General features: G+C 33.6%; 4 protein-coding genes across 6 annotated transcripts in view; 3 read left to right on the top strand and 1 right to left on the bottom strand.

Annotated features, from left to right (window-relative positions):
* Window positions 1-507: 507 nt before the first annotated feature.
* Window positions 508-2,510, bottom strand: Cchl (Cytochrome c heme lyase). Its single transcript, XM_081979229.1, has 6 exons — window positions 2,355-2,510; window positions 2,011-2,237; window positions 1,829-1,960; window positions 1,606-1,772; window positions 1,335-1,544; window positions 508-775 (listed from the first exon to the last, which is right to left on the bottom strand). The coding sequence occupies exons 2-6, from the start codon at window positions 2,230-2,232 to the stop codon at window positions 712-714; spliced, it is 795 nt and encodes a 264-aa protein (XP_081835355.1). The 5' UTR covers window positions 2,233-2,237; window positions 2,355-2,510; the 3' UTR covers window positions 508-711.
* Window positions 2,511-3,443: 933 nt separating this feature from the next.
* On the top strand, window positions 3,444-9,857 carry srl (PGC-1 family member spargel). Its single transcript, XM_081977813.1, has 7 exons — window positions 3,444-3,932; window positions 5,794-5,991; window positions 6,053-7,971; window positions 8,031-8,147; window positions 8,229-8,441; window positions 8,604-8,749; window positions 8,963-9,857. Exons 1-7 carry the CDS (start codon window positions 3,759-3,761, stop codon window positions 9,091-9,093), a joined length of 2,898 nt encoding a protein of 965 aa, XP_081833939.1. The 5' UTR covers window positions 3,444-3,758; the 3' UTR covers window positions 9,094-9,857.
* Window positions 9,858-10,424: 567 nt separating this feature from the next.
* Window positions 10,425-11,313, top strand: LOC145727882 (uncharacterized). 2 transcript variants are annotated; one of them, XM_081977731.1, is made up of 4 exons: window positions 10,425-10,642; window positions 10,712-10,868; window positions 10,929-10,970; window positions 11,024-11,313. In XM_081977731.1, exons 1-4 carry the CDS (start codon window positions 10,457-10,459, stop codon window positions 11,251-11,253), a joined length of 615 nt encoding a protein of 204 aa, XP_081833857.1. In that variant the 5' UTR covers window positions 10,425-10,456; the 3' UTR covers window positions 11,254-11,313. The 2 variants fall into 2 exon arrangements, with proteins under 2 accessions (XP_081833857.1, XP_081833856.1); XM_081977730.1 differs by having other exon boundaries at window positions 10,428-10,868.
* A 1,834-nt stretch (window positions 11,314-13,147) lies between these two features.
* LOC145727459 (dopamine receptor 1-like) overlaps window positions 13,148-24,978 on the top strand; it is a 55,898-nt gene continuing 44,067 nt past the window's right edge. For both annotated transcript variants that reach the window (XM_081977023.1, XM_081977024.1), the window contains exons 1-2: window positions 13,148-13,277; window positions 15,605-15,690. In XM_081977023.1, coding sequence (XP_081833149.1) covers window positions 15,628-15,690 — 63 coding nt within the window. In that variant the 5' untranslated portion in view covers window positions 13,148-13,277; window positions 15,605-15,627. The remainder of the gene's footprint in view (window positions 13,278-15,604; window positions 15,691-24,978) is intronic.

The raw sequence follows: 24,978 nt of genomic DNA on the forward strand, positions 1-24,978 counted from the left end.
GCTGTTTTATTTTGCTTCATGGAAGAACATTATCATACTCATAGAGAGTCCCTGAATTTGTGTCACAAACTGTAAGGAGATATAGGGATCCAAAAATATATAGCTGTATGACCTGTTTGAGAAACAGGGTGTCAAAGTTGAAAAAATAGTGTGTGTGTGTAGTTATCCATAAACCACTAGCCATTAAATCGCCTACAAAATGATAATTTGATAATTGAAAACGATGTCATTAAGTCAAATTTGTTTAAAAATTAGATGGTCGACGCCCTTTTAGGAAACAGTCAGGTGCCCGGCTTATCAGGATATCCTGGGCAATAAACTCAAACAAATAAATAAGCTGAGTCACGCCAGGTACAAACAAAACAATGCAAAACCCAGAAAGAAGATAAACAATTTGTTTTACAACCAAGAGGTCAGAATGTTTGGCAATAATAGTTTGGCAGAAAGGTATGTTAATGGTATTCTAGTTTTGGTATGTATTGGGGTGATAATAAAATAGGTCATAAATCCATTTTCATGTTTATTTTATTTCCTGTACTTTTAAGTGAAACATTCAAAGCGGCTTCACCTCAAAGAAACATTAATACTCAGAGATATGATGGCACTTCTGAGATTTCAGTCAAATACAAAAATGAATCGTTAAAATAATAATAAATACTTGATTGTAAAAATTGGAGACAGCCTCCAAGAAACTACAATATAGGCAGATAATTACTCCTTACTGTAAAACCATCTGTACCATGCCACTCTCATCCTGTCCCAAACGTTTTCTATGCTGAAATTCAATAATTTATTAGATAATAGTTCAGGTGTAGCATTAGTATTAATTAAGCCCTAAATGTCTGCTAATTTCCAGTCACAATCTTTGAACTAAAGTTAAGTTTTTCTGATTTTATAATTTTATTTTATGTAACATGTTCTATGGAAATGATTAGAAAGTTTAGTAAAAGTGATAACTGTTACTAAATAAACTTAACTGGTGTTTTACTACCTCTCATCTTCAGTAAACAAATCTAATTCCTGCTATGTGCTCATATTGAGTAGAAAGAAATAAGAGCAAAAAAAACATGCAAAATTGACATTTTTGGAAATATCACTAAACAATATCCAAAAATGGATAAAAAACAAGAAAAATGAAAGTACTCTAAGAAATCAGTTTTCATACAATGTAAGATTTTAGAAATTTTGTAATTCAGGACTTTGTCACCATTCCCTCAAAATATCAACTTTAAGGTGTCATTATTTAAATTTCATCTACACTGCATTATTATATGACCCTCTGCTAATTATCATTGTTTTGCCACATTTGGAAAAACTAAGAAAAACTAATTTACCTGTCCATAGCAGGCCTCACATCCAGTAAAGCAAACTGAAACTTATTATCCACTTTTCCTCCATCATAATAGTCAATAACATATCTAACATCCTTTCCACACCTGTCTACAATCCAGTCATGCCTATCAAAGGGTAACTCATAGCCCATTAACTGTCTAATTCTAGCCCTTGGGCTATAGTCTGTGGCTTTGCCACCAAAGCTTTTCAGCCTACAAAACATTACAACAATTTTAGTTTCATAATAAAATGTTTTGAACTTAATAATTGTACCTAGGGTCCATACATTCATTAGAATGTAAAGCTTCCCATTTTAAAACTTCCTGCCAAGCTTGTTCATTATTTGCATTGTGGATTTTAATTATATCATTCATGTCTTTTTGTGATATATCATCATCTTTCCATCTCCAGCCTTTACGCAACATGGCGTTCCAGAACATCTAGAATCCATAAAAAAATACAATATTTTTACATGGAAAACATTACTTTACTAAACCTGTGCACTGGGATAAACCCAGAAAGGGGCTTCACCCTCTTTTACTATAGCTTTTGGTATAGTTGAAACTTGCCGATCTTTTGATAGAGAAAAAGGTTGTCCTGGGGCTGGATTTTGATTGGCTGGACCCATCTAAAACCCTTCTATGTTAATTTAAAACTTTCAAACTTTTTGAAACTTGCCATATTCAATGGATTAATATCGCCTTGTCCGCCTCCTACAGGACATTCAGAAGCGGCTGGTTGTTTTTTATGCATTGGGCATTCTTCAGGATAGCCCCCCTTAATGTCAAAGTTGTGTCTGTTATGATGATGATGGGGTACAGATGATTTCTGGATCTCAGGGTCATTTGGGTGTATTATTTGGGCTGCAGCAAGCTCTGCCGCTGATACTGTGTTGCCCATTGTTACTAAAAAAAGAAAACAATTATTATTGGAAATTAGCACTGCCCTTGTAAGGTTATATAATAATCAAAAACATTGAAAACCGGCTAAACTGTCATCATAAGATAGATGAAAATTATTACCTAGTTTATTCACGTATATCGTCGAGAACAAATTAATATACTTTAAAGCAAGCAATTTAATGAAAATATTTAAATTTTAGAGCATTTCAAAATCGATTTTTTAAAAAAATATTGGGTTATAATGTGGGCAGTATAAAGATTTTTTACTCCGTCAAATGTCATTTTGTGATGGAAAAACTCCGTAAAGTATGAGGTCACATGGTATTTCGCGAGCTTGCCATAGGATCCCACGTGGTAGCTTAATTGTCTTATTTAGATTTAGAGTGCCTGCAATATAAATTTTTGGAATAAAACATTTTCCATGAATTTTTATGATGTTTAGTTAAAGGACATAGTGAAAAGGTTTTACAATCGCAGTTTAGACTGGCGGCACCAGTAGGTACTCTATGTAGCCTGATCATAAAAAAAAACCATTCACTTGGTGCCATCGAAGTGCAAGGGAAGTCTAGAAGAACAATGCCCCCTAAAAGGGAGCGACGTTGTCAAATTTTAAACTTAAATCTTTGCTTAACTCTTATTTATCAATCTAGCCTAAGCAGTAAGCATTCAATTTAGAATTTAGCAGTTTAGCTTAAAAAAAGTGGCCGCAACGCCGCTCGTTCTGTCAATTCGTCTCTAGAAATGTTGCCAAGTCTACCGTTTTTGTGGTTCTACTACCGTTCTCCGTTTTTTTTTAATTATAATCTACCGTTTTTAATAATATTACCAGTTGTAAAATATTTTACATAATTCGAATTGTCAAATCCACCTGTTTTTTAACCTGGAAAATCAGTACATTGGATAGGAAATTTAATGAAGATTCCAAAAATGTGCTTAAAACTGTCATTATCTCATTCCAAGTACAAACTATGGATAAACAAATAAAAATTTTTTTTTGAAGTATGCTTTATATAGCAAACTGGCATTATTTTTCGATGTAGAATTGATTATAAAAATGTTTCGCTAGATAATTAATCATTTAAAAAAATAGTAGAATAATGTAAAATTAAATTTTATCTATCCTTTTGTACCGTTTTTTCACCGATTATTCTACCGCTATTGTATATTTTGACTTGGCAACACTGGACCGCCTCGCCGGCGCTCGGCGGTCTGACCTCTGTCAGAGTTGTCAGGTAGAGAAAATTTCACGTGCGCTACGAATCTTAGGGGTGAAATAAACATCTTGGAAATACCCTACATTTTTATGATTCTACCTGATCAACCTTATAAATACACGAGTCCCACCCCTAAAGTTGTTCAGTGTAAGTGTAATCTTGATCATTGCAAGTTGTTCCGCATTTACTCCGAAAATCTGTAACACAGAAACGCATCTTAACCTATAACAACGTGTCCGGTCTAAACATTAGGCATACAGTTTGGTGAAATTCAAGTGTTCTACCCTAAACAATAGTGATTGCCGGTTTTATGAACTGTGCTGATATAGAAGCAAGCCAGTACGGCCAGTGCAAAAGTGTCCTTCAGTCAGAACAGGTGAATACAGGAGAAGAAAATTCCATAGCCTCAAGAATGGATGTAACACTGTTTAGAGAAGATGAACAGTTTACCTTCAAGAATCATGAGTCTTCCTATGTTTACCAGGTATGTTTAATGTGTAATTAAAAGATCATTATGTTAAACAAGTCTTGAGTACCAAAATATTAGCTTGTTTTGTCCTAATAGATTTTACTAGAAAATGACTGTTTTGACTAGCAAAATGTTTTAGTATAAAGTATTTGGTGAGCTTCTTTGGTTACAAAATAAATGATAAATGTTAATTCATAAAGTGTATTTATACAAGTTAATATTTATGGTACTTGTGATTCACTCAAACTCAGTTTTATACTAGTACTTCTATTAAACAATAGTGAATCAATGTTATACCAATTGCAATAACAAAAACTAATAATGAGTACTAATTTTAAGTTCTAGTTAAAACTGGGTTTTAGTTATTATTTATCTTTAACAAGGTCTTAAACAATTTTTAAATCTAAAACCACAAACTTTCTGATACCTGCAAGTGTTTGTTCTTTTTACATTTCTCATTAAAAAATCAGACAATTTTGTTATACATTTTTCTGAAAAAATCTGGTTAAAGTATCACTTTCCCACTTGTTAGGAAAACTACTATATTTTATTTTTCACTGTCAGTTTTTGTGTGCTTCATTAACTTTTATAACATTTTGATTAGCTGAAACTTTTTTGTTAAAATTGGGTTTTAGTTATTTATCTTTAACAGGGCCCTAAATAATTTTTAAATCTAAAACCACAAACTTTTTTATACTTAAGTGCAAGTGTTTGTTATTTTTACATTTCTCATTAAAAAAATCAGAAATTTTGTTATACATTTTTCTGAAAAAATCTGGTTAAAGTATCACTTTCCCACTTGTTAGGAAAATTACTATATTTTATTTTTCACTATCAGTTTTTGTGTGTTTCATTAACTTTTATAACATTTTTATCAGCTTTTTTGTTTGTAAAGATATCAGAATACCTAAAAGAAAAACCACATTACATAGTTGACTAGGATGTGTTTTTTATTACTTTATTACATTTCTTTAATGGAACACCATATTATTATTTGATATTTGGATTCTACTAAAAAATCCAAGCATGTTTTATAAAGCATATTATATACCTATCTTCAACTATTTATGAGAAAATGGTGTCTGTATAAGTTGGTCATATGTATTAACATAAAATAAATAAAAAGCAATGTACATTTATGAGGTAGTATTAAACAAATTTAAAAACTTTGACAAATTTTCAAAAAAATTGCTCTACCACCTAAATTTACTTTGCTTTTGATTTATTTAATGTTTACATAATATGACAACTTATATAGACACAATTTTCTCAGAAACAATTAAAGATAGGTATAGGATATGCTTTATAAAATATCTTTTGATTTTTGAGCAGAATCTAAATATCCAACAATATAGAGAGTGTTCCCAATGATATACAGCATGATCAAACACTGTAAGAACTAAAAAAAATAATACTTTAACACCCTGTATTTATTTAATAAAGCATTTGTAAAATATAGTTTATATAGCATATTATAGTTATTTTTGGACATAGAATACAGAATTTAAGTCTGCCTATTAAAACCTGAAACTTTCTGGATTAAATTCAATCAAATTCAAAATTAAACAAATCAAATTAGCTGTCTCATATTAACCATAAAATCATATGTAAAATTTTCAAAGAATTATAGGAAATTAATTAATATTGATCAATTATCAGTATAAATCAGATTGTTTGAGTAATAGACTTTTCATGTTGGTTTGGGTATTTTGTCACATTTGTATAAAGTAAAGAAAGTAAATTGATTTTTGAAATTTAACCCTTTTTAAAACATTACTGAAATTAGGTTAGATTAATTATCATTAAACCCATAATTTTTTTTATAAAATTCACACTATACCTACCAAAAACTAATTTTTTTCAACTTATTTTACAGAATGGGTATTCACATGCTAAATATGACTCAAAATATGATGACATGTTTTCTGAAGTATGTTCAATGCCCAAACAGATGCCAAAGCAGATATTTGAGTGGGAAGAGGCAGAATCTCCCCAGCCGTCAAAAACAATCCCACCCCAGGAAACAATCCCACCCCAGGAAATTGTGCAAACATGTGAACTGCCAGTACTTAATGTAAGTAATAATTATACTCTCACAACCAAACAGTTTTGTGAATGTACTATTTAATTTACAGACTAATGGGATATTAACTGATCATTCAGTTGCACAGTTTATCAAGCAGGATGGAAGTCTTGTAGAAGATTTCTTGTCTTTTGATAAATTGGACCCAGAAATTCAAAATGCATTAAGATTAAAGGCAGGAGATCGTCCTGATTTGAAGAAGGGGCGAACAGCATCATGTTCATCTGATTTATTGAACACTAGTTTTGGCAGCACAGATTTATCCTCCTTTGATATCACTGACTATGTGTTCAAAGATGAACAACCACATGGTAAAGAAAATCATATTAAGTGTGAATCATTACCTATAGACAATGATTCTGGAAAAGCTGAAGATGTTAATCCACCGCCAGTACCACCCATTGTAACAGCAGTAGGGATTGGCAGAAAAAAGATAGATCGTGAAGCTCAGAAATATATTGTTGATGGTACCAGCAATCCTTCTGAAGATGAAGATGAAGTGGATATAGAAACTGTATCAGAGGAAGGCTCCGCTCCAGTATTAGAAGCCGGCAATATAGAAGATCTTTTACTACAATTTGAAGCTACAGAGGCGCGCATGAATCATGAAAATCTACCAAAAGTGGAAATTAAGACTGAGATAGTTGAAGAGAAAAAACCAGTGATTGCTAAACCATTGAAAGAGGAGCCTAAAATGCAAAAAAGAAAACTTCCACAAGCTTCCAGTGATAATATTAAACGTCCGAAAAAAGTGGAAGAACAATCTATAAACAATCAAAAGGTTCTTTCAGAAAAACTTCCGAAACCCCAAGTCGCAAACGTGATGTCTAAACAAAATAATAAGCAAATAGCGAATGCTTTACCCCAAGAATTAATAAACCGGATAAAGAAGGAATCCGTAAAACGCAAACCGATAACTGTGATAGATCCTATACCTAATATTAAGAAGAGAGGTGGTGCTAAAGTGCAGCAGGAGGCAACTGTTAAAGCTAAACCTGCTTCTAGTCAGAATACTGTGATTTTGGATCACTCTTACTGCATGACTGATAACTCGAGTTCAAATAGCAAGTGCGAAAAAGCCGTAAAAAAAATACAACCAATCTGTAATCAACCAAGCCAAAATCCTGTTAATTCGGTGAAAGATTCTGGTTTAACCTCATCAGAGAACGAGGACAAAACGGTGATAAGTATGCAACCTACAGTAAAAAACGCCGACGGCACATTGATGGTTTCTCTACTTAAAACCAACACAATACATAAAGTCGAATCGGCCCAAACAAACCGAAAAAAACTAAATCTGGAGGAATACAAAAAACGCCGAAACGGTCTTGTGACATCCAGGAGTAATTCCGAAGGATGTTCGCCCAAAAGCAGTTCGCCGCCCCCTGAAGAGGACACCCACCAGAAAATGTTACGCCATCAGGAAAAGCTACGCAAAATGGCAGAGGAACTGTTAAAAACTACACCAAAATCTGAGCAGAAGAAGCCAGAAATTGAAGTCCCTGCAGTTTCGAGTTTCGAGTTCAAGTCTCCACAAGATCCACCGGAAAATATTGAGCCCCCCAAACTACCAGCTGACTTAGAGTGTAAAGTCTTTGTTAGTTTCGGCACAAACACCGATTTCCGGATATCGAAAGATCAGCAAGATCCGCTCGCTCCCGTTGTAAAGTTGCAGGAAATCAAGCCTTTGATTGATCATGTGGTGAAAAACACTGAAAATTCATTGATTTCTTCGGTAATGGAAACAATACCCAAACTAATCGAACAAAGCGAACGACCGAACAAAGCTATGCCCCAAACGGAACCCGATGAAGAACATGGAGAATTTAAGAGTGTTGTCTATATGAAGAAAAATCGAGTTAGATGTCCAACTCGAGAGGTCGCTACACAAACCAACGTGTCTCTGATTGAACAAAGCAAGGAACAGCACACCACATCAACCTCCAGATGCTCTCGAAAAAATAGTCCCAGGTGAGTTTACTACTTGAAGCTTTTGAAGTCATGTATTTTAATTACAACGTTTGTTTTAGATCTAGAAACAATTCCACTTCGTCGTTGAGCTCTAGGAGTTCAACCAACTCGTACAGTTCAAGACCAAGTCCGTATTATTCCAGATCTTCTGACTATTCTTCGAGATCATCTTCAAGGTAAGAATATTTTTTAACTTTACTGTAGTGTTTTAATTTGAGTCCAATTTCCGATTGTAATATCTCTATTTATAATTTTAGGTTGTCTTTTGGAAGATCAAGATCCAGATCTCCGGCCTACTCTAGCAGATCAAGAAATAGCAATGCGGACGAGGATCATTTGAACGCGGTCGAAGAACGTCGAATTATCTATGTTGGTCGAATATCCAGAAATACTACTAAAGATGATCTACGAAGGAAATTCCGAAAATTCGGCCCGATCAACAAAATTAGCCTGCATTTCCGGGATATAGGGTATGCCTTCTTCTTTTATTTAATTCATACTAAAATTGATGGCAATTGTTAATAAATATGCAACAGTATTCACTAAATTTTTGTCATCAGTGATGTAGTTAAATTACTTAAACTTGGCGCTTTTAGTTTGACTTTAGTACTAACTTGATTATATCTTTGCAGGGAAAACTACGGTTTTGTCACTTTCCAATTTAAAGAAGACGCTCACGCTGCCTATGAGCATGGAAACGATGATCCCGCTTTTCCTTACTACAAAATCAGCTTTGGGGGGCGCAGGGAGTTTTGTAAAGCTGCCTACTCTGATCTCGGTGAGTTCATAGTTTTATTAGTTTGAAATTTATTTAGATAATTATGTTCTAATGTAACCTTTAAACTTCTCAACTTTAAAATTTTACTTTAATGTTTTAATGTATTATGCCTCTATAAGTTTTTGCTCTATATTTTCACTCTTTTATATTTTATTCAATACTTAAACTAAAATTACAATAATTTATAACAAGAACATTAATTTTTTGTTGCAGATGACGTTAGAGTCCTCAACAGGCTCAACTACTACCCGTACCAACACCACCAGTACCAACAACAGGCTGACGAGACGTTTGATCGCTTATTGAAGGACCACATCTACCAATTGAAGAAGCGTAAGGCTTGACATTTAGTTGCGTTTTTTATTCATGAAGCTTACGAAACCTATCGATTTTTAAGGTTCTATTTTTATGTGATAACGATTTAGGTTTAGTGATATTGTGGCGCTCTGATTGATGTGTGATATCTTGATTTTGTAAATACTGCCAATTTTATACTATAAAATTTGTGCGGAAACAGTATTCTCGCACAAATTTTTAGCAAATCTAGTTTTTTTTGTGATTTCAAGACGCACCGCCCTCTCATTAAGATTGTAAATATTATTAATATTAATTGCTCTTTATTGAATGTTCAAAGTACAAAATGAAGCGATTTTAGATTGAGTTTATTTACGTGTACATATTTGGGAATTCGCAATAAGGAATTTGAAAATTTATTTTCAAACTGATCTTTTTTAACCCATATCTTTATTTGCTCTCTTTAACCGCTCATTTTATATTTTACTATTAGAATGATCTTTTTTTTGCATGTTTAAGGAAAATTTGTGATGTGTATGTAGTTATTGTTGAAAGTAATTTATACGCATTGAAAGGATCCCTCCACATTCTCAGATTTTATCTACCTCAATACTTTCATTATCATGTTCGTTTGTTAATTTTTGATTTAGTTAAATCATTCACTTTATTAATCCTAACGCAATCTTTCTGTACAAATTGTGCCAATCTTGGGTTACCTTCAATTGTGTAAAATGAAATTTTTTTTTATTATTAACTGTTATATACAATTATGAGTTACTTTTTTATGTAAAGTATTATAAAAGGTATATTGCAATTTTGGGTTTTATTAACCTATTTTTCATCGCATAGTCGGACAAATACACAGTGAAAAACTGTGTGTATCTTATTAAGCGCTATGTAATGTCAATATGGCAATAAAATTGTAAGTAAAAGTAGTGTAGTAGTGTAAAAGTTGTAAGCTCTGAGAGTGGCTTCTGACTGTTGCATCACATCTCTTATCTCAATTCATTAATACAAAGATCGAATAAGAATACGTGTTTTATAACACAATACTTACTTCTAAATGCTATTGAAAATCTTCTTAGAAGTGCCAGAGCTCTCTACAAGTGTTTTAAACTTTTCCAGAATTGTTTTAAATTGCCACAGGCCTTTGGAGCCATTTTGAAAGTGTCAAAGACCTCTAAATGCTACTGAGAACTTCCTAAAAAGTGTCAGAGCCCTCTACAGGTGTCTTAAACCGTCCCATAACTATTTTAAATTGCCAGAGGCCTTTAAAACCATTTTTCCCAGTTTTTTTGCTGGTGCTTGTGAGTAACAGCAAGAACAGACTATACACGAAACATACCAATTTAAAACGACATTTTAGGCAGTCTAAATTATAATCAATCTTTGACGTTCAGTCAAAATGTGACAATGTTATGCGTCGACTTAAAATTCTTGTTGTACTCAATTAATGGAGTAGTTTTTGTGTTTGCCTTGGTGTTAATATCAATGGGGGTCAATTGCACGACTATCCCCGGACCGACCATCAATGGGACTCAATCCTCTATAATATTTGGTACGAGCATGATTCTATTGGGCGGTTTAGGCATTACCAGCGTGCGTCTGCGTCAATTTTGGCTTAGTATATTGTTTATGATAATACTCATTTGCCTTTTGGGCGGGCAGCTCGTTATGGGAATCAAAGCTCTGGCCATGGATGAGAGCGCTGTTATCAAATCTTACCTGAAGAAACTTTACTCTTCGAAAAGTAAAGATGAAGTGAGCGCAAATGTTTCGAGAATTCAAGGGTATTTCAAGTGTTGCGGTTATTACGGCCCTGATAGTAATTTTTGTCTGCAGGATTTTTGTTTTTTGTGAAGATTTACACGGTTTAATATTGCAGATCCAGATGTCTGGCTGAAAGACCCTATTTACCTATCAAAAGGTGAGTGAAAGTGTGAATATGTTGAAAACAGTGTAGTGTATATGGGATTTTAGGAAACGAAAACCAAAAGCCTCAAAATGCCACTTACCTAATTCCAGAGTGTTGCCCTCCACAGCCCATGGCTTGTACTAAATTGTTGGCATTCCAGGATAGTTGTCTAGATAAAATAAAAAAGGAGCACTCAGACTGGTCCTGTTTAACTGGTGTCGTGTTAGTGGCTGCCAGTTTTATCCTTTTCGTTTTAGGTGGATTAAGTGTCAAACAGTTAACCCTAATCACCTGAAATAAAAAGTGGATTTTTGACTACTAATAGTACAATAAACGCAACGGATATGGTTGTAAATTTCCATTTTGATTCAAAAGTAATTGCTTTACGCCAAGACTACCATCGATAAATCAGTAAGCTTATATTATCGGAATGAAATTGTTAGGTTGGCCCCGCGCGGAAAGTCTAATAATTATAAATTGCGCCCTTCGGGTTTAATGTCCGAACAAATTGCCGGTTTCGCTTCTGAAATATTTGATAGGTCGAAGGCGGGCAATTACGGCAAAATTGGAATACATAATGCAGTCTAAGTTTGAGTAAGTTGCAAGGGTTGTACTGAGTAGCTATTTGGATGAGTAACACTTGTCGACTAATGAATAATTTGAGTAATCAATCAAACACACACGAAGTATCATGTTAAAACTCATCAATCAATTTGTCGGCAACAATATTTACAACCAATTACGGGGATGTCTGGACCAGAGAAATCTCGCGGGAAATCTTTACTCAATGACCCCATGAGGAACCGACAAGAAAAATAAATAGCACCGCAGTAAATAAATCAGGACTGAAAGTGTTTTGCTTAACTTAATCCCAAACTTTGACCAAAACTTTATTCCTCCAGATGACTAGTTCATTTCGTTTTTACATGCCCTGCTCACATTCTGGAAAACAATTTTCTAGCTTTATCAGTACGAGTTTTCCATTAAAAACCAATATAACTTTCATTAATAAGCGTAGACGTCACGCGAATCCCCAGGATTCTGTATTTCCGGTTTATTAATGCTCGAAAATATAGCTTTTTTATGGAAATATGACCCCCTCTCCTTTACGATGACGTCGCTTAAATTGATGATTAAACGCTTTATTTGAGCTTTAATTTTTATTAGACGTTACACGGTTAAGGTTTTAATTTCCTACCAAATTAATTCAGTTTAAATTGGATTAAACCCCCAAAAAATGTTAAAGTAAGTAATACTGTGTGGGATTCTAATCCGACAGAGTCTGTCCATAAAGATAACAAAAAGTAGACTTAATTAGTTGCTAATAGTAATCCATGCCTGTTCTCGTTATTTTTTTAATGTTGCTTTCAAAAATTTTTGGTAAAATAATAAACATAACACAAAACGAAAAAATTACAATAATAAACTAAAAAAAACTTGCACACTTTCCAAATTACTTTATAGACTGGACGAGTTTAATTAAAATAACAAACCAAACCATAAATCACAATTTCTTAAAATTATGGGCACGTTTAAACTTTGAAAATGGCCGACCCAGACCGAAAGAAGAGTTCAAGTACCCTGTATACACTTTTTCTTTGTTTGGGGTAATGCGTTTTTGTTCCGGCCTGTGCCGAGAAATAATGGGCTCGGTGGTTTTTGTTCTGGATTCTTAATTTTCGTTTTAGATTAGTTTTCTTAAGTTTCCGACGAAAAAGTTATTGCCGGAAAGTTTCACAATATATAACTCCAAATGAATATACATATAAAGGTTTGACGAGAATTTAGTGCGGGCAGTAAAAGTTTTTCAAACTGCGAAAGCAACTTGGTCTTGATGGTTTGTACTTTAAGGCAAAATCCAATTAGCTTACCGAGAAAAGTATTATTTTTTAATATGTATAAAGTTTTTGAATAAATTGAGCCCAAAGTGGAAGATGACAATCATAATTCTTTGTTTGCAAAGCAAAAACTGATGATTATTCTGTTTTCTTCTTGGTTATTAAAGGATCGAAATAACCTTGTATATCCAAGAAAACATTATTCAACATAGTTGACTGCCAATCGGTCAGACAGATTGGAAATTCAGATAGGACAAATTACGGTGGTGCGCCGAATAAGAGCATCAGGTGGAGGCGGACCTCTTCGTCGCGGAAACTGGAGAAGTGGAAATTGGAAAACCAGTTCCATTACGATCGTCGTGCACTTCGTGTGCTGGTGGAAATTTGAACCACGGAGTTTCCGCATCGGTCCAATCGCAATTGCGCTCGCGCTTCTCGTTCACGCCGAGAAAAGTTTCAAAAAGTTTTCAACTTCGACAAGGTAATTTCTCGCAAATCGGGGCACTGAACGACTTTTAACCTGCCAATTTTGTTTTATTTAAAAACGATTTTAACTGTTTTAAATAAACGTCCGTATTCCGAATATTTCCGAACAAAACCAAAAGTTACCGAACGTTAGAGCTGGTAAACTTTTTCTCAAAAATACCTCCCACTTTATTATAACGCACATTGGATCATTACGGAATGAGATACGGTCTTCATAACTCAATGGAATTTGACAGGCACTTTTTTTGAAAAGGTGCAATTTATTAAATGTGAGGGGCTTTACGTCAAGATTTATTGCCGACGATCAGTTTTACTTGAAATTGACTGCAACTAGACAAGAAATTTACAGTTTAACAAACTTGGAGAACAATTTTTTACAGCAGTAACAAGCTACCTCTTTTAGTCAAAATCATTGCAAAATATTGACTAGAAACTCTAAAATTTAACAAAATGCATAAAGAATTGTAACTAAGTTGTTCATTTTTTGACTTCTGGTATATCAGATAGGACAGATCCTACAGGAATACCTTTTGGCTTCTAAAATGAAATATTTTCATCAGTTAGTTGCTATCACATTTGTTCAGATCATTACGTTACTCATCATAAATTACAGCAGTAAATTAAGTTGTTAATTTATATAAAAGTTTGTACTTAAAGGAAAAGTCCACAGTTTAATGGTTCATAGAATTAATACTTTAAAACTGCTAACAACTCTGTATTAAAAACTTTAAACTCGCACAGTCTGTAACATACTTTAGCTCTTTACAAAATAGTTTCGACAAAGAATTACGACCGTTATAACTCAGCAGTATGTGACACACATTTATTTTAAAACATAAAACATATTAAAATACGACCGGCTTTACTGCAAGATTTATTGTCTCGGGATATAAGTTTACGGTTTGAACCTAGTTCTAAGAGTTTTTTATCGTTGCAGTTAAACCAATGAGTTGCCTTCATGTTCTACTATATTTGAAAGTGTCTCTGAACAAAATTTTGGGTAAAATGAAAATGTACTGCCTGCCTACACTAAAAACCTTACGAAAGTTTATTCTGCAGTAATAAAGGTAATAAGTCCCGGCTTTCTGCCCTTTATGTTTCCTAATCCCGAGCGTATAGAAAGTCTCATGAGCAATAAAACAATTCCATTTCGCTGTTGATTCATTTTTATGTTCTTGAACAAGTTTTTATAAAGTTACTTTAATGAAGGTAATAGGTAATTAAATTCTGGATTCCTAGTGAATATCTGGAATACTGCCAGTGGATTGATTTAGAGGTTATTTGTATGCCAAAATCGACTTATCTAAGAGATATAGAGAATGCTGCAGCCTCCCAATTACTTACTTTCATTAACAATTTAATGAAGAGCGACGGCCCACATTCCATCCAAGATGGCTTCGTCCTGATTGGTATTCGGCTAGGGACTTTTTAAATTATTAATATATTGCGGAAGAGCGTCCAAGCTCGCTGGCTTGGAACTATCTAATTAATCGGTGGACGTCTCACACATTTTTAATTTCGGCTTATGAATAATTAATCACGTTTTTCTTTGCATAACAGCATAATTGTTAGAACGAGGCTAGAACCAATTATTGGCGCTATTAAAATAATTGAACGTCTCGAATTTTTAAAATTTGCGAGATAATTCCACCCCAAGCAATTCCCTGAAGTATGAAATTATTTACAAATTACTTTCCTATAAAGTTACCAATATCGAAATGTTATTACGTCGATCGAAATTCCTGGTTACGTAATAAACATAAATTGAATGGCTGCTGTAAGAAGAGCTCCAACCTAACATCGAATTTAATGGGCACTCTGATGACAGAATAAAGGACCGAAAATCGTTATTAAATTTTAGGGTCGAAGAAAAAAGGTCCGGGACCCGAAACGTTGCCAAACATTCCCTTGAGAATAGTTTAGGCCAGTCGATTAGGTGAGAATTTGATCAATTTTGCATGTAAGCCACGAGCTATTTAAGTAAAATTTTCCAGAATGTCACTTGAATATAAAAGAAAAATCTTTCCAAGCAAATTGTAATAATATAAAAGTAGAATTTTGTTCGCGATCTGCAGGATTTCCATGTCAGTTCCTTTAAAAGTTCACCCCGAGGCAGGCGAATTGAACAGCTCCGAAGAAGGCTGGCGGAAAATCAGCTCCAATGAACTTCCTGGAGATTTCCACTAGGAAGCAATTAAATTCAAAAAAAAGTGACACTCTTTTGTGTGACTAGAAATTTAATTTAATTACTAGCATACTGTGGCAACTGGGTAATAAACCTTTTCACTTACAACCATACATAACTCGAGTTTATTTTTCCAGATGGATTAAAATGAGTTTCCCCAATGGATTTCTACGCGATAATGGAGAATAACACGGGCGTGCAGGAAGGAATGAACGACTATGGGGTAAGTTTCTTTTTTTACGACTTTTGTGTATTTTATACCGCCTGTAACACATGTTCTTCAAACATTTACGCGAAAGTTATAAATATCTGTAAGTAGGATCATAAATGGCTGCGATAAGACAAAGCTCGTACACATTATTACTTAAGTTGGAAAAAGCGCGTTTTGTTGACGTAAAAGTTGAACGAAACATTCAAGTTGTGCAGTGTGGTCCTTGAATGTACGACAGTGATTTATTAAATTCCTGTGCATTTTGCAAACGTCGTTTCCAGCTCGTTAATAACCTAACTGTCGTGTATGTGCGAGGGAAATTTTCTTGTGTAGGCAATTTTACCGCTGTATATTCCAGTAATGCCCACTTGTAATGCCCAGTAATTCCTAATAATTAACCTAACCTAGCCTAACAATACCCACTAACTTCCTGAATTATCACAACTGGAGAGTCTAAAAAAACCTTTTTTAATTAAAAAAAGTAAAAATAAGGAAATATGCGTGCAAGTAGATATCAACTGCTGCTTATTTTAATTGGGACACCCTGTATATTTTTTTATTTTTGTATTCTACGTCACATTCTAGACATATTTCGTATATTAATGTCATATACCTATCTGTATCTGTTTCTGAGATATTTACCATTTTATGTGAAATTTGATTTGAAAAGTTTTTTTTTTGGTTTTTGTGTTTTATCATGTTAGACAAGGTTTGTTCTAGGAACAGGTACAGAAAAACGTCAAAATATACTATAATACAGTGTGGTCAAAAAATCAGTTCTAAAAAAAGACAGAAAGTCTAGTTTTTCAAACGGAACACATTTTTATAATTCTGTCTGATTCTTTGTTCAAAATTAAAACAGTTTGTATTGCGCCACTTATTTAAAAAAATCACATTTTAAATTGATACATTGAACCACCCTGTAACTGTCAAAATAACCGAATTAATGAAGGTTAAAGTAGTAGTTGTCAAATTTAGTCAAAACTGTCTGTATTGTCACACACAACCCTTTATATAGACTTTTATATGTCAATGGATAGGAAATAAAACTTCGTTTGGCCGCCAGGGGGCTCCAAAGCTACCTAAATGTTTCCTTGACTGTAACCGCTCTAATATCTTTAAAGGATTTTTTTTATACGGCCCTGATGTTTGGCACAAACCTAGCACAATGATTGCCAAATCTAGACTAGTAGCAAAACTGTAGTAATACGATCATTTTCGATTGCGCTAACTGGCCAACATAACGCGCAAAACCCATTAGGACAGTGGCGGTGTTTCAGGCAAATTGGACCCTTACGAAAAATGTCATTTGCAAAAACCGTTTTTCAAAAAGTTTATATTTCAATGGTAGATGTATAGAAAAAAATATTGTATGACAATTTTTTTTATAATATAATTTAGACCTTTTCAATTTTATTAATAATACTTATTTAATGCCCAATAATGCCTACTTATTCTTAATTTTAATTAATGATGCCAAATCCCAAGTAATGCCCCAGTGGGCTTACAATCTCCAGAATTTCAAATGTTAGAAGAAGAGAATATCCAAGTTAGTTTAGCATCTTCACCAAGGCAATGAGCAATGAGTATTTTTAAATTTTATAAGGTAGGAGAACTCTATTATCCTTACAGAAACAGCTTTCCGTAAACCTCTCTCTTTCTTGCTTTTGTGCTTGTTAGAACGAGGCTAGAACCAATTACTGGCGCTATTAAAATAATTGAACGTAAACGTTCACTTTACAAACAGGTCCCTGATTTTTCAAATTTGCGAGATAATTCCAATTGTGCTTTTGTGCTTAAACGTAGACAAATTTATTGAATCTATCAGGTCAAAAATGAGCAAATTAAAAAAATATTCTAATTCCATATAGCATATTTCACTATACATGAAATAGTCCCGAATGTCTCGGGTATTATTTATCTAGCGAAGTTTGAGCGGATAATAAACGTGAGCAAATAAAGCGCGCTTTAGGTAAAAGGCTAATTTACATAGCAGGTTCATAGTTTGAAGATTTATTTGGTGAAGCACAGTTGAATAAACATGAGATAGTGGTAAATAAACCGTAATGCATCAAACCTGTCGAGAGAGTTAATTTTACTGTACGATTTTGTAATTGAAATATCTTTGCAGCCCAGCTTTGTCACCCCTTTAAAAATTTGTTAATTTGGTGTTGTCTTAAGTGCCTTCAAAGATATTTATTGTTTATTAACCTGTCGGAATACGAAGTAACTTAATCCAAAGGAGCTTTGTTCCACTTGCAGCTTACATCAATAATTCATTAGAGTCGTCGCTTTTACCTTATAAGTAGCCGTGTTAACTAAAGCTTTACAAGCTTTTGAAGCCTCGACTTCTATTGAATAATTTACATATACATTTCCTGGTAATATAAATTTAGACTAATTTGACCTGACATTGTTCGATAGAATAATTGTAATTTAAGTATACAAAAAAAAGTTAAAAAATATTAAATATTGATAATCTCACTTTTCTACAAAACAAACACCGTATATTATAAATGACAAAATTGATGCTCCACTTTGCAAAAATGACTAAAAACCAATTTTACACAGGATATTATCAACAAACGACCACAAAAAACAACAACATCGACTTGACATGGTTTTGGCGTGGCTTTGATGTTATCGATTTTGTGAATCAACTGTTTAATAGAGTTTCCATGGAAAAAAAACAGAAAAAAAAAGTGTGCGAGAGAGACGTTTAGTATATAAAAGCAATAAAAGGCTATTTATAAGCCGACGGTATTTTCGTCGTTAAAGCCATTTTGCCGGAACAAAAATTGCCAGTAACTGGAAAATGATCATGAAGGAAGGAAAGCCGTGAAGCGATATCAAATAATGGATACTGATAAAAGATATTCGGGCAGCCAGTCACGTATTTCACATAATTTTATTGTAAGGTAAAACGGATTCATTCATCTTTTTCTTTGTGATAACCATCTTGTAATCATTTTATGAAAATAAGGAAAAAGTTGATTGATTCGTTTATTCCGGGTTGCTGATGGGAAATTAATAATCCTTTCAAGTTGAGATACTTCTACTTAAGAACCAGTTATGACCAAAATATTTTACTTGCTGGTAGTACAAACAAAAGTTAAGTGAACTGAAAGCATTTCGTGAATATAAAGCGGATTAGTAATTTAATTATAAATTTCATTGGGGGATAAACAAAAACTGTTTGCAAAATTTTAATTTATTTCTTCATGCTGGAAATTGCAAATCAAAACGGAAAGAGCGATTAAAATAAACCTGTTAAAAAGAGGAAATTGTCAGTTTTGCTGTCTTACAACATCCCCGAGATGGTCTGAAGTTATTACATTGAGATTAACAGAAGATTATGGGAATTCGAGAGCAACATTATTGAACCAAATTGCTTTGAATTATCGAAGCCAATTCTAGGAGCCGGTTAGAGGCAATTAGGTAAAACAGAAAATCGATAACCCAATTGAAAACTCAGATATAAAATGAATTTTTGAAAGGTGATTTAAAACAACATACTCGTAATTGCATACAATATCAGGGCTTTTGCGGTTTTCACGCCAATTTCGTATATTGCTATATAAATTATAAATTTCCGTGCTTTCTGGTAAATTAAACTCAGCTGGACGGAAATCAAATCGTCTTGATTGAACAAAGCTCTAAATCCGGTCGCCAAATATGGTATAATCACGACGTTCAAGACAATTTTCTTTATTAGCCCTTGCATCGAACAAATCGAATCAAACAAATTGGGTCTCATTTAGTTTCGTCTTCTCCTCACCCCTAGAAAGCGCTCGTTAGGTTTATTTTTCCGATCGAAAAAGTACATTTAACCATATTTCAAAAAAACCGAATGTAATAAATGTTTTTTCGCTCAGTGGCTCAAATGTTTGGGAAAAATATGTAATTGGATTCAATTCAAAAATGGAATTTTTAGTCAATGATTTGCATGTGGAAATAATACATGAACAGTGTAGGTATCTCAAATTAATTTTTTAATGTTATTATCTGACTTTGTCTTCAAAAATTCTTCGGGACCTTTGAAACTAGATTAAGAAAGTTACATAGCAGTGATAATATCTAGAGTGATAATTTGACTTGAATTTTGGTAGATTCGATAGTTTTCAATATTTTCGCATCATCAAATTGGTCTGTCAAATTCACTCAAAATGTGACCTGTCCTAGTCAAGTGATTGTGACCCCAGGTTTTAAAACCTAAAAACCTTAAATTAGGTAAAATAAACACAAAAAAAGCATTTTAAAATTTTTCATTTAATATATTCATAAAATAAGGGTCTTTTTTAAGTACCTTTTTAGATTCAATATCTCGGGGAGCTAGAGAGACGAGTTTTAGCTCATTTTGTAGTATTTTTTATCCTCTTTCTAATGACGATTTAGCGAAATCTATAAGAGTACAAATAAAAAAGTTACAACCTTTCAAAAACTGAAAAAATGACAGTTTTAGTCAAATGCGTTTTTGGCAAATTTTTATTTTGCTCCATACGGGTTCCAATGCACAGCAAAGAGTATATTTGTACTTATAATCTTTAAATTAGATCAAAAAAGCCCTTTAAACCTTCCAAAAAGTGGAAAAATGCAATTTTTTGTCAAAATTGTCACTTTTTAATTTTTCTCCAAATATGCCGTTTTCGTGTTCCATTATAGCCGCATCTCTTAGAAAGCTAACAATGATAACTTTGATGCCTGATAAAACATTTCAAATTCCAATGTTTGTCTTGAATTTCTTTCGGATCCCACTCCCACATTTCAAACGAACATTAAATTTTTCCCATATGTTTACGCATTATATTCTTATACCTACCAATTTGGTCTAAAAAGTAATTAAAAACTGGAAAAAAATCATTTTTTTTCGAAAAGATTTTATCGTTCCATACTCCCTGTATGCATTGTTGTTCCTTGTTGTTTTTATACTGGCAGGGCAGGTAGCAGGAAAAGTGACATATTTTGACTGTATCACGACCCGACATCTTTTGAACGTCAAAAGGGTATTTTATGATTGTTTGGAATACTGTTTGGCTTCAAACGGAGGTTACTTTGAACAATTCACTTATAAAAATACTTCTTTTGTTCTTAACTTTCTTGATATAAAGTTAATGATCACCCTGTTTTACTTTCTACGCCAAATTTTACCTGCTACCTGCCGTACCAGTATCAAAAACAACAAAGAACAACAATGCATACAGGGAGTATGAAACGATAAAACCTTTTCGAAAAAAGATGATTTTTTGCAAGCTTTTTAACACTTTTTAGGCCGAATTGGTAAACTTACTTAAGCTTCAGGGTACGAAACAGCCACCCGTCAAGTTTTATAATTGTAGTTCCAAAATAACATGGTCTAACATGGGCTTAAAAATTTAACACGTGAAATCCTATGTTGCGCGTTAAAAAAAACGCACTGTATAATATTGCTCGGTTGCCGCATGCAAAATGTAATAGCCATGAATACGAAATAATGTTAGTAACCAAATAAAATATCAACGTAAACCGACGTTTCGGCGTTTGATTGGCAGGTCCACATTTCATTTTCGCGCAGTGTAAATTCTCATTTTTTCTGATTAATCTTACGATGGAATGGGGGGGCTTAAAACAACCACTAAATAATTTACCCATATCAAATTAGTCGACACGACTAGGATAAGGTCGCCCCGGGGATATAAAAAGCCGCTTATCCAATAGCCGGGATTTCGAGTATTACACGTTGGGAATGTTGATTTAGGTTTAAAGTTGGTTGGAGTGTAATTAAGCAGGGATTATAAACAGTACAGGAAACAAGTAATATGTTTTGTGCAAATTTTAATAACGGGTTTGTTGGCGGGTTGCGTGTTTTCCCGGACTATCATTCTTTGGGGTCAGTGACTAGGTTAACGTAGTGTAAACGGAAATTAAAATTCTTGTTTGTGGTGTCTTTCATTAATCATTTAACGACACCGCACTCAGATAAATGGGGTGTCATAACCATTTCAGTTATGAACACAGGTTTTTTAAGATTTTAATGCATTTTGACGTGTACAAATATACAGAAAAAAGTAATATATTTTAGTTACATTTAAGGATATAAAACCACGTCAGGTATGAAAATGCGAGGAAAACAACTTTGCTGATGAGGCCCCGCTTGTCGAGTTGCAAATTGACTTTTTTCCTCCGAGGCGGTATGTCGCGACCAAATCGATGATTTATTTCCGCATTTGAATGGATTTTGATATTAATTTTTTTTAGCTGCCAACAAGAAATTTGAATCCAAAAAATTCACCTCAATTTTAATGAAAACTGACTAGAGATGTTAAAACTATTAAAATGTATTAAATGTTTTCAATGTACCTAAGGTTAAAACTTAAAGGTTGTTGTAACCTTTACAAATCCGACCTTGGTCAATCTGCCCACGACGGGATGGTACAAACTATCCCCAATACATCGTTCAAGGATGCGGTTGTTAAAATAGCTTTATGTCCGTGTTTAAATCCAATAAAGTTTAGTAAAAAACTCGAGGTGCAATTCACGAAAAGCCTCACGTACCCAAATAATAAACCGCATTTCGCAGAAAAGACAAGAACATTACCTTTATTTTTTTAATTAAGACACGAATGGTAGTACGATAAAAACGAAAAAAGTCAGTTTCCTCTCGGAAATAAACCGAGGATTTCTAAATTACTTTTCTTAAGTAACGGATGTTGCGAGCGAGGAAAAGTGCATCTGGATGGTTTAAATTTTTTATGTCATTTTAGTTGAACAGGACAATCGAAATAGCAACTAAACAACAAATTCTTTTAACTTTCCATAGTCGAGCGAAATCAGTCAGGTTGATCCCCTTTTTTGGGTTGTTATTCAAATTCAACGAAAAGAAACTGTACAAGAAGGGTTTATTATTAATTTTCAGGTTTCTTAGGGATGTAGGTGGACGAAACTTTCCGAGCATATGTTTTCAGCTTGTGTATGGCATGTTGGAAACTTTTAGATTAGCTTTTAGAAATACGCTAATTACCGACTAAAACCACTTTAAATTTTGTTACTAACCACAGTACAGATATTATCGTGCAAGTTCAAATTGAATAAATGTTTGTATATTTTTAGAAATTTCTGGAATTTGAGTTTAAACTTCCACTCAATTGTAAACAGTCACGTGACTGGGAATACGTTTACAAGCTGCAAAGATTTTTGCAAAACTGAAAGGAAATAGGAATATTTAGTGACAAATCACTGTTCGTAGTTTGTGATTGGTCAAAAAAAGTACCAAGCTGCTTTTTTGACCAAACTATACCCACTGATCAAACTATACCATCTAAATATGAAAAACTAAAACTAAAATTGAAAAAATGTATTTGTACAGGGTGTTACAAATTCGACGCATTAGCATTGCTATCTCCAAACCTTTAACTAAAGCCTTATCAACTATAGTTTCTAAGACAGCAATGCTAATGCATCGAATTTGTAACACCCTGTACATTTATAAAAAAAAAACAAACATCTACTAAAACAATCAGGAGATGTAACTCTACATATTCAACTAAAGAAAATCGACACAAAAGTTAAAATAATTTCAAGTGGAAAACGACAGGTGTCCAAGCTAATTTCAAACTTGGAAATCATTTAATTTTCATCTTAGAACATATTGGTTTCTATATAAAGACCAGTTAAAATAGTCTAGTAAATCTGACCAACTCAATTTAACTAGTTGTCTGCTACCCAAATTAAAATTTGCCAAGCTAAACACTGCAGAAGCAATCACATGACTCGGACAATAAGGTGAATTCAAACTGTGGAGTATCAGTCAAAATGATCACGTGACATTCAGAATTCAATAAGACTAACAAGCAAAAATAAACAGTATAACGTTCATCTTAGGTCATAATATGTCAAACTTAGTTTGTTCCCTATAACTTTTCAACAAATTAGTTGCTCAAATTATTTTACACAAATTTAGTAAAATCAGTGTCTGTATAATGTAATATTTTTATGGGTGATTTTCACACCGGTAGGTTTAGACTAAATGCACACGAGGATTTAATTATTATAGCCCTTTAAACATCGACGATCTACACGTATACAAAACTGAACGCGGATAAATTCCCTATGTAATCCACTTTCAACCGTGTTGTTTGCCAATCTGATGAACAGACCGATTTGCAGAAAAAACATATTTTGCATTTCAAACTTTTTGAATTGTCGGTTTTGTTTGTTTTTTTTTACTACCAACATGACTGGCTTTATTGTTTCCGTCCCTTTTGACTGGCATATCCGAAGTCTAGCCACATCTGGCGTTTTCACTTGGACGACAGAGATTAAATATGGATACGGGATTTAAAGGGACAAGTTGCGGATTAGCATGATATTGCAGTTTCTTATTACGACAGAATTTCGAGCATGACGGAGGTTAAAACAAAAATTTTCTAGTCGACCCAGCATTTTGACCCTAATTGCTCAATAATTCAACCAGCATCGTTCGAATAAAATATTCCATTTTATTATACAAAAAGGATTATTTTGTATATAGGGGCAAGCAAAAAGCTAACGAATATTCTATTATTCATAAATTCAAATTGAATCGGGCATGGAAACAATAACAATCTATCACGTCCCCAGTTTTAGCGTATATACACGTCACCAACAAAACTGACCACTTAACACCGAACGAAAATAGTATTACAAAAGCCAATGGAAATGCAACCGGCAGTTCGCCATTTAAATAAAATGCAGTGTAGGGAGAACATGTCGGGTGCACTCGTCTACACTATTTTATTCGAAACAATGTTGAGACAATGCAAATGCTCAATAGGGTAAGAGCGTATTGGAGTACGCTTTCCTTAAAACAATATTTTTAATAGTTTCAGTTCTTGCTATCTCGTCAATACAAGAGCTATAAAAGCTCAGTGAAAAAATAAATTTTTATTTTTTAACAATTAACAACTATTTTGGCAGCTTTTATAATTTTAACTGTTGTCTTAATTAGGTACAAGATCTTGTGGCCCCTTTCAACATCGAAACAAAGACCGTTTAATTGATGTATTGTCGTTCTGGGCACCACTCGTGGTTACACCTAAACTTCTCAAATAAGCAGGGTCGAAAGGCAAAGACGGTCCGGGATAAACAGTCCACAATTAAATTACTTAGGTAAATACGTCGTAAAGGTTGATAGACAATCTCGATCTGATTATTTTGTTGAGTAAGGTCTGTACAATGCAGTATTGCTCCTTTGGGCTTTAATAATTGAAAGTTTGAAAGACAGAGCAGCGTGTAGTTTCCTGAAACTTCTTTTGAAAGCAGTTTTCGTACGAATTGAATTTGAAT

The sequence above is a fragment of the Ips typographus genome, linkage group LG4, assembly GCF_016097725.1.
Source record: "Ips typographus isolate SLU linkage group LG4, UJ_Ityp_2.0, whole genome shotgun sequence".
In the NCBI taxonomy this organism is placed as follows: Eukaryota; Metazoa; Arthropoda; class Insecta; order Coleoptera; family Curculionidae; genus Ips; species Ips typographus.

Excerpts from the sequence above, each read along its gene's own strand:
- Cchl (XM_081979229.1), bottom strand. The coding sequence starts at position 2,232 with ATGGGCAACACAGTATCAGCGGCAGAGCTTGCTGCAGCCCAAATAATA. Across the intron at positions 1,545-1,605 it reads AATGAATGTATGGACCCTAG|GCTGAAAAGCTTTGGTGGCA; the intron begins GTACAATTATTA and ends AATGTTTTGTAG. Across the intron at positions 776-1,334 it reads GTGAGGCCTGCTATGGACAG|CATAGAAAACGTTTGGGACA; the intron begins GTAAATTAGTTT and ends ATTGAATTTCAG.
- srl (XM_081977813.1), top strand. The coding sequence starts at position 3,759 with ATGAACTGTGCTGATATAGAAGCAAGCCAGTACGGCCAGTGCAAAAGT. Across the intron at positions 5,992-6,052 it reads GTGAACTGCCAGTACTTAAT|ACTAATGGGATATTAACTGA; the intron begins GTAAGTAATAAT and ends TTTAATTTACAG. Across the intron at positions 7,972-8,030 it reads TCTCGAAAAAATAGTCCCAG|ATCTAGAAACAATTCCACTT; the intron begins GTGAGTTTACTA and ends CGTTTGTTTTAG.
- LOC145727882 (XM_081977730.1), top strand. The coding sequence starts at position 10,457 with ATGTTATGCGTCGACTTAAAATTCTTGTTGTACTCAATTAATGGAGTA. Across the intron at positions 10,869-10,928 it reads CGGTTATTACGGCCCTGATA|ATCCAGATGTCTGGCTGAAA; the intron begins GTAATTTTTGTC and ends TTAATATTGCAG. Across the intron at positions 10,971-11,023 it reads CCCTATTTACCTATCAAAAG|GAAACGAAAACCAAAAGCCT; the intron begins GTGAGTGAAAGT and ends ATGGGATTTTAG.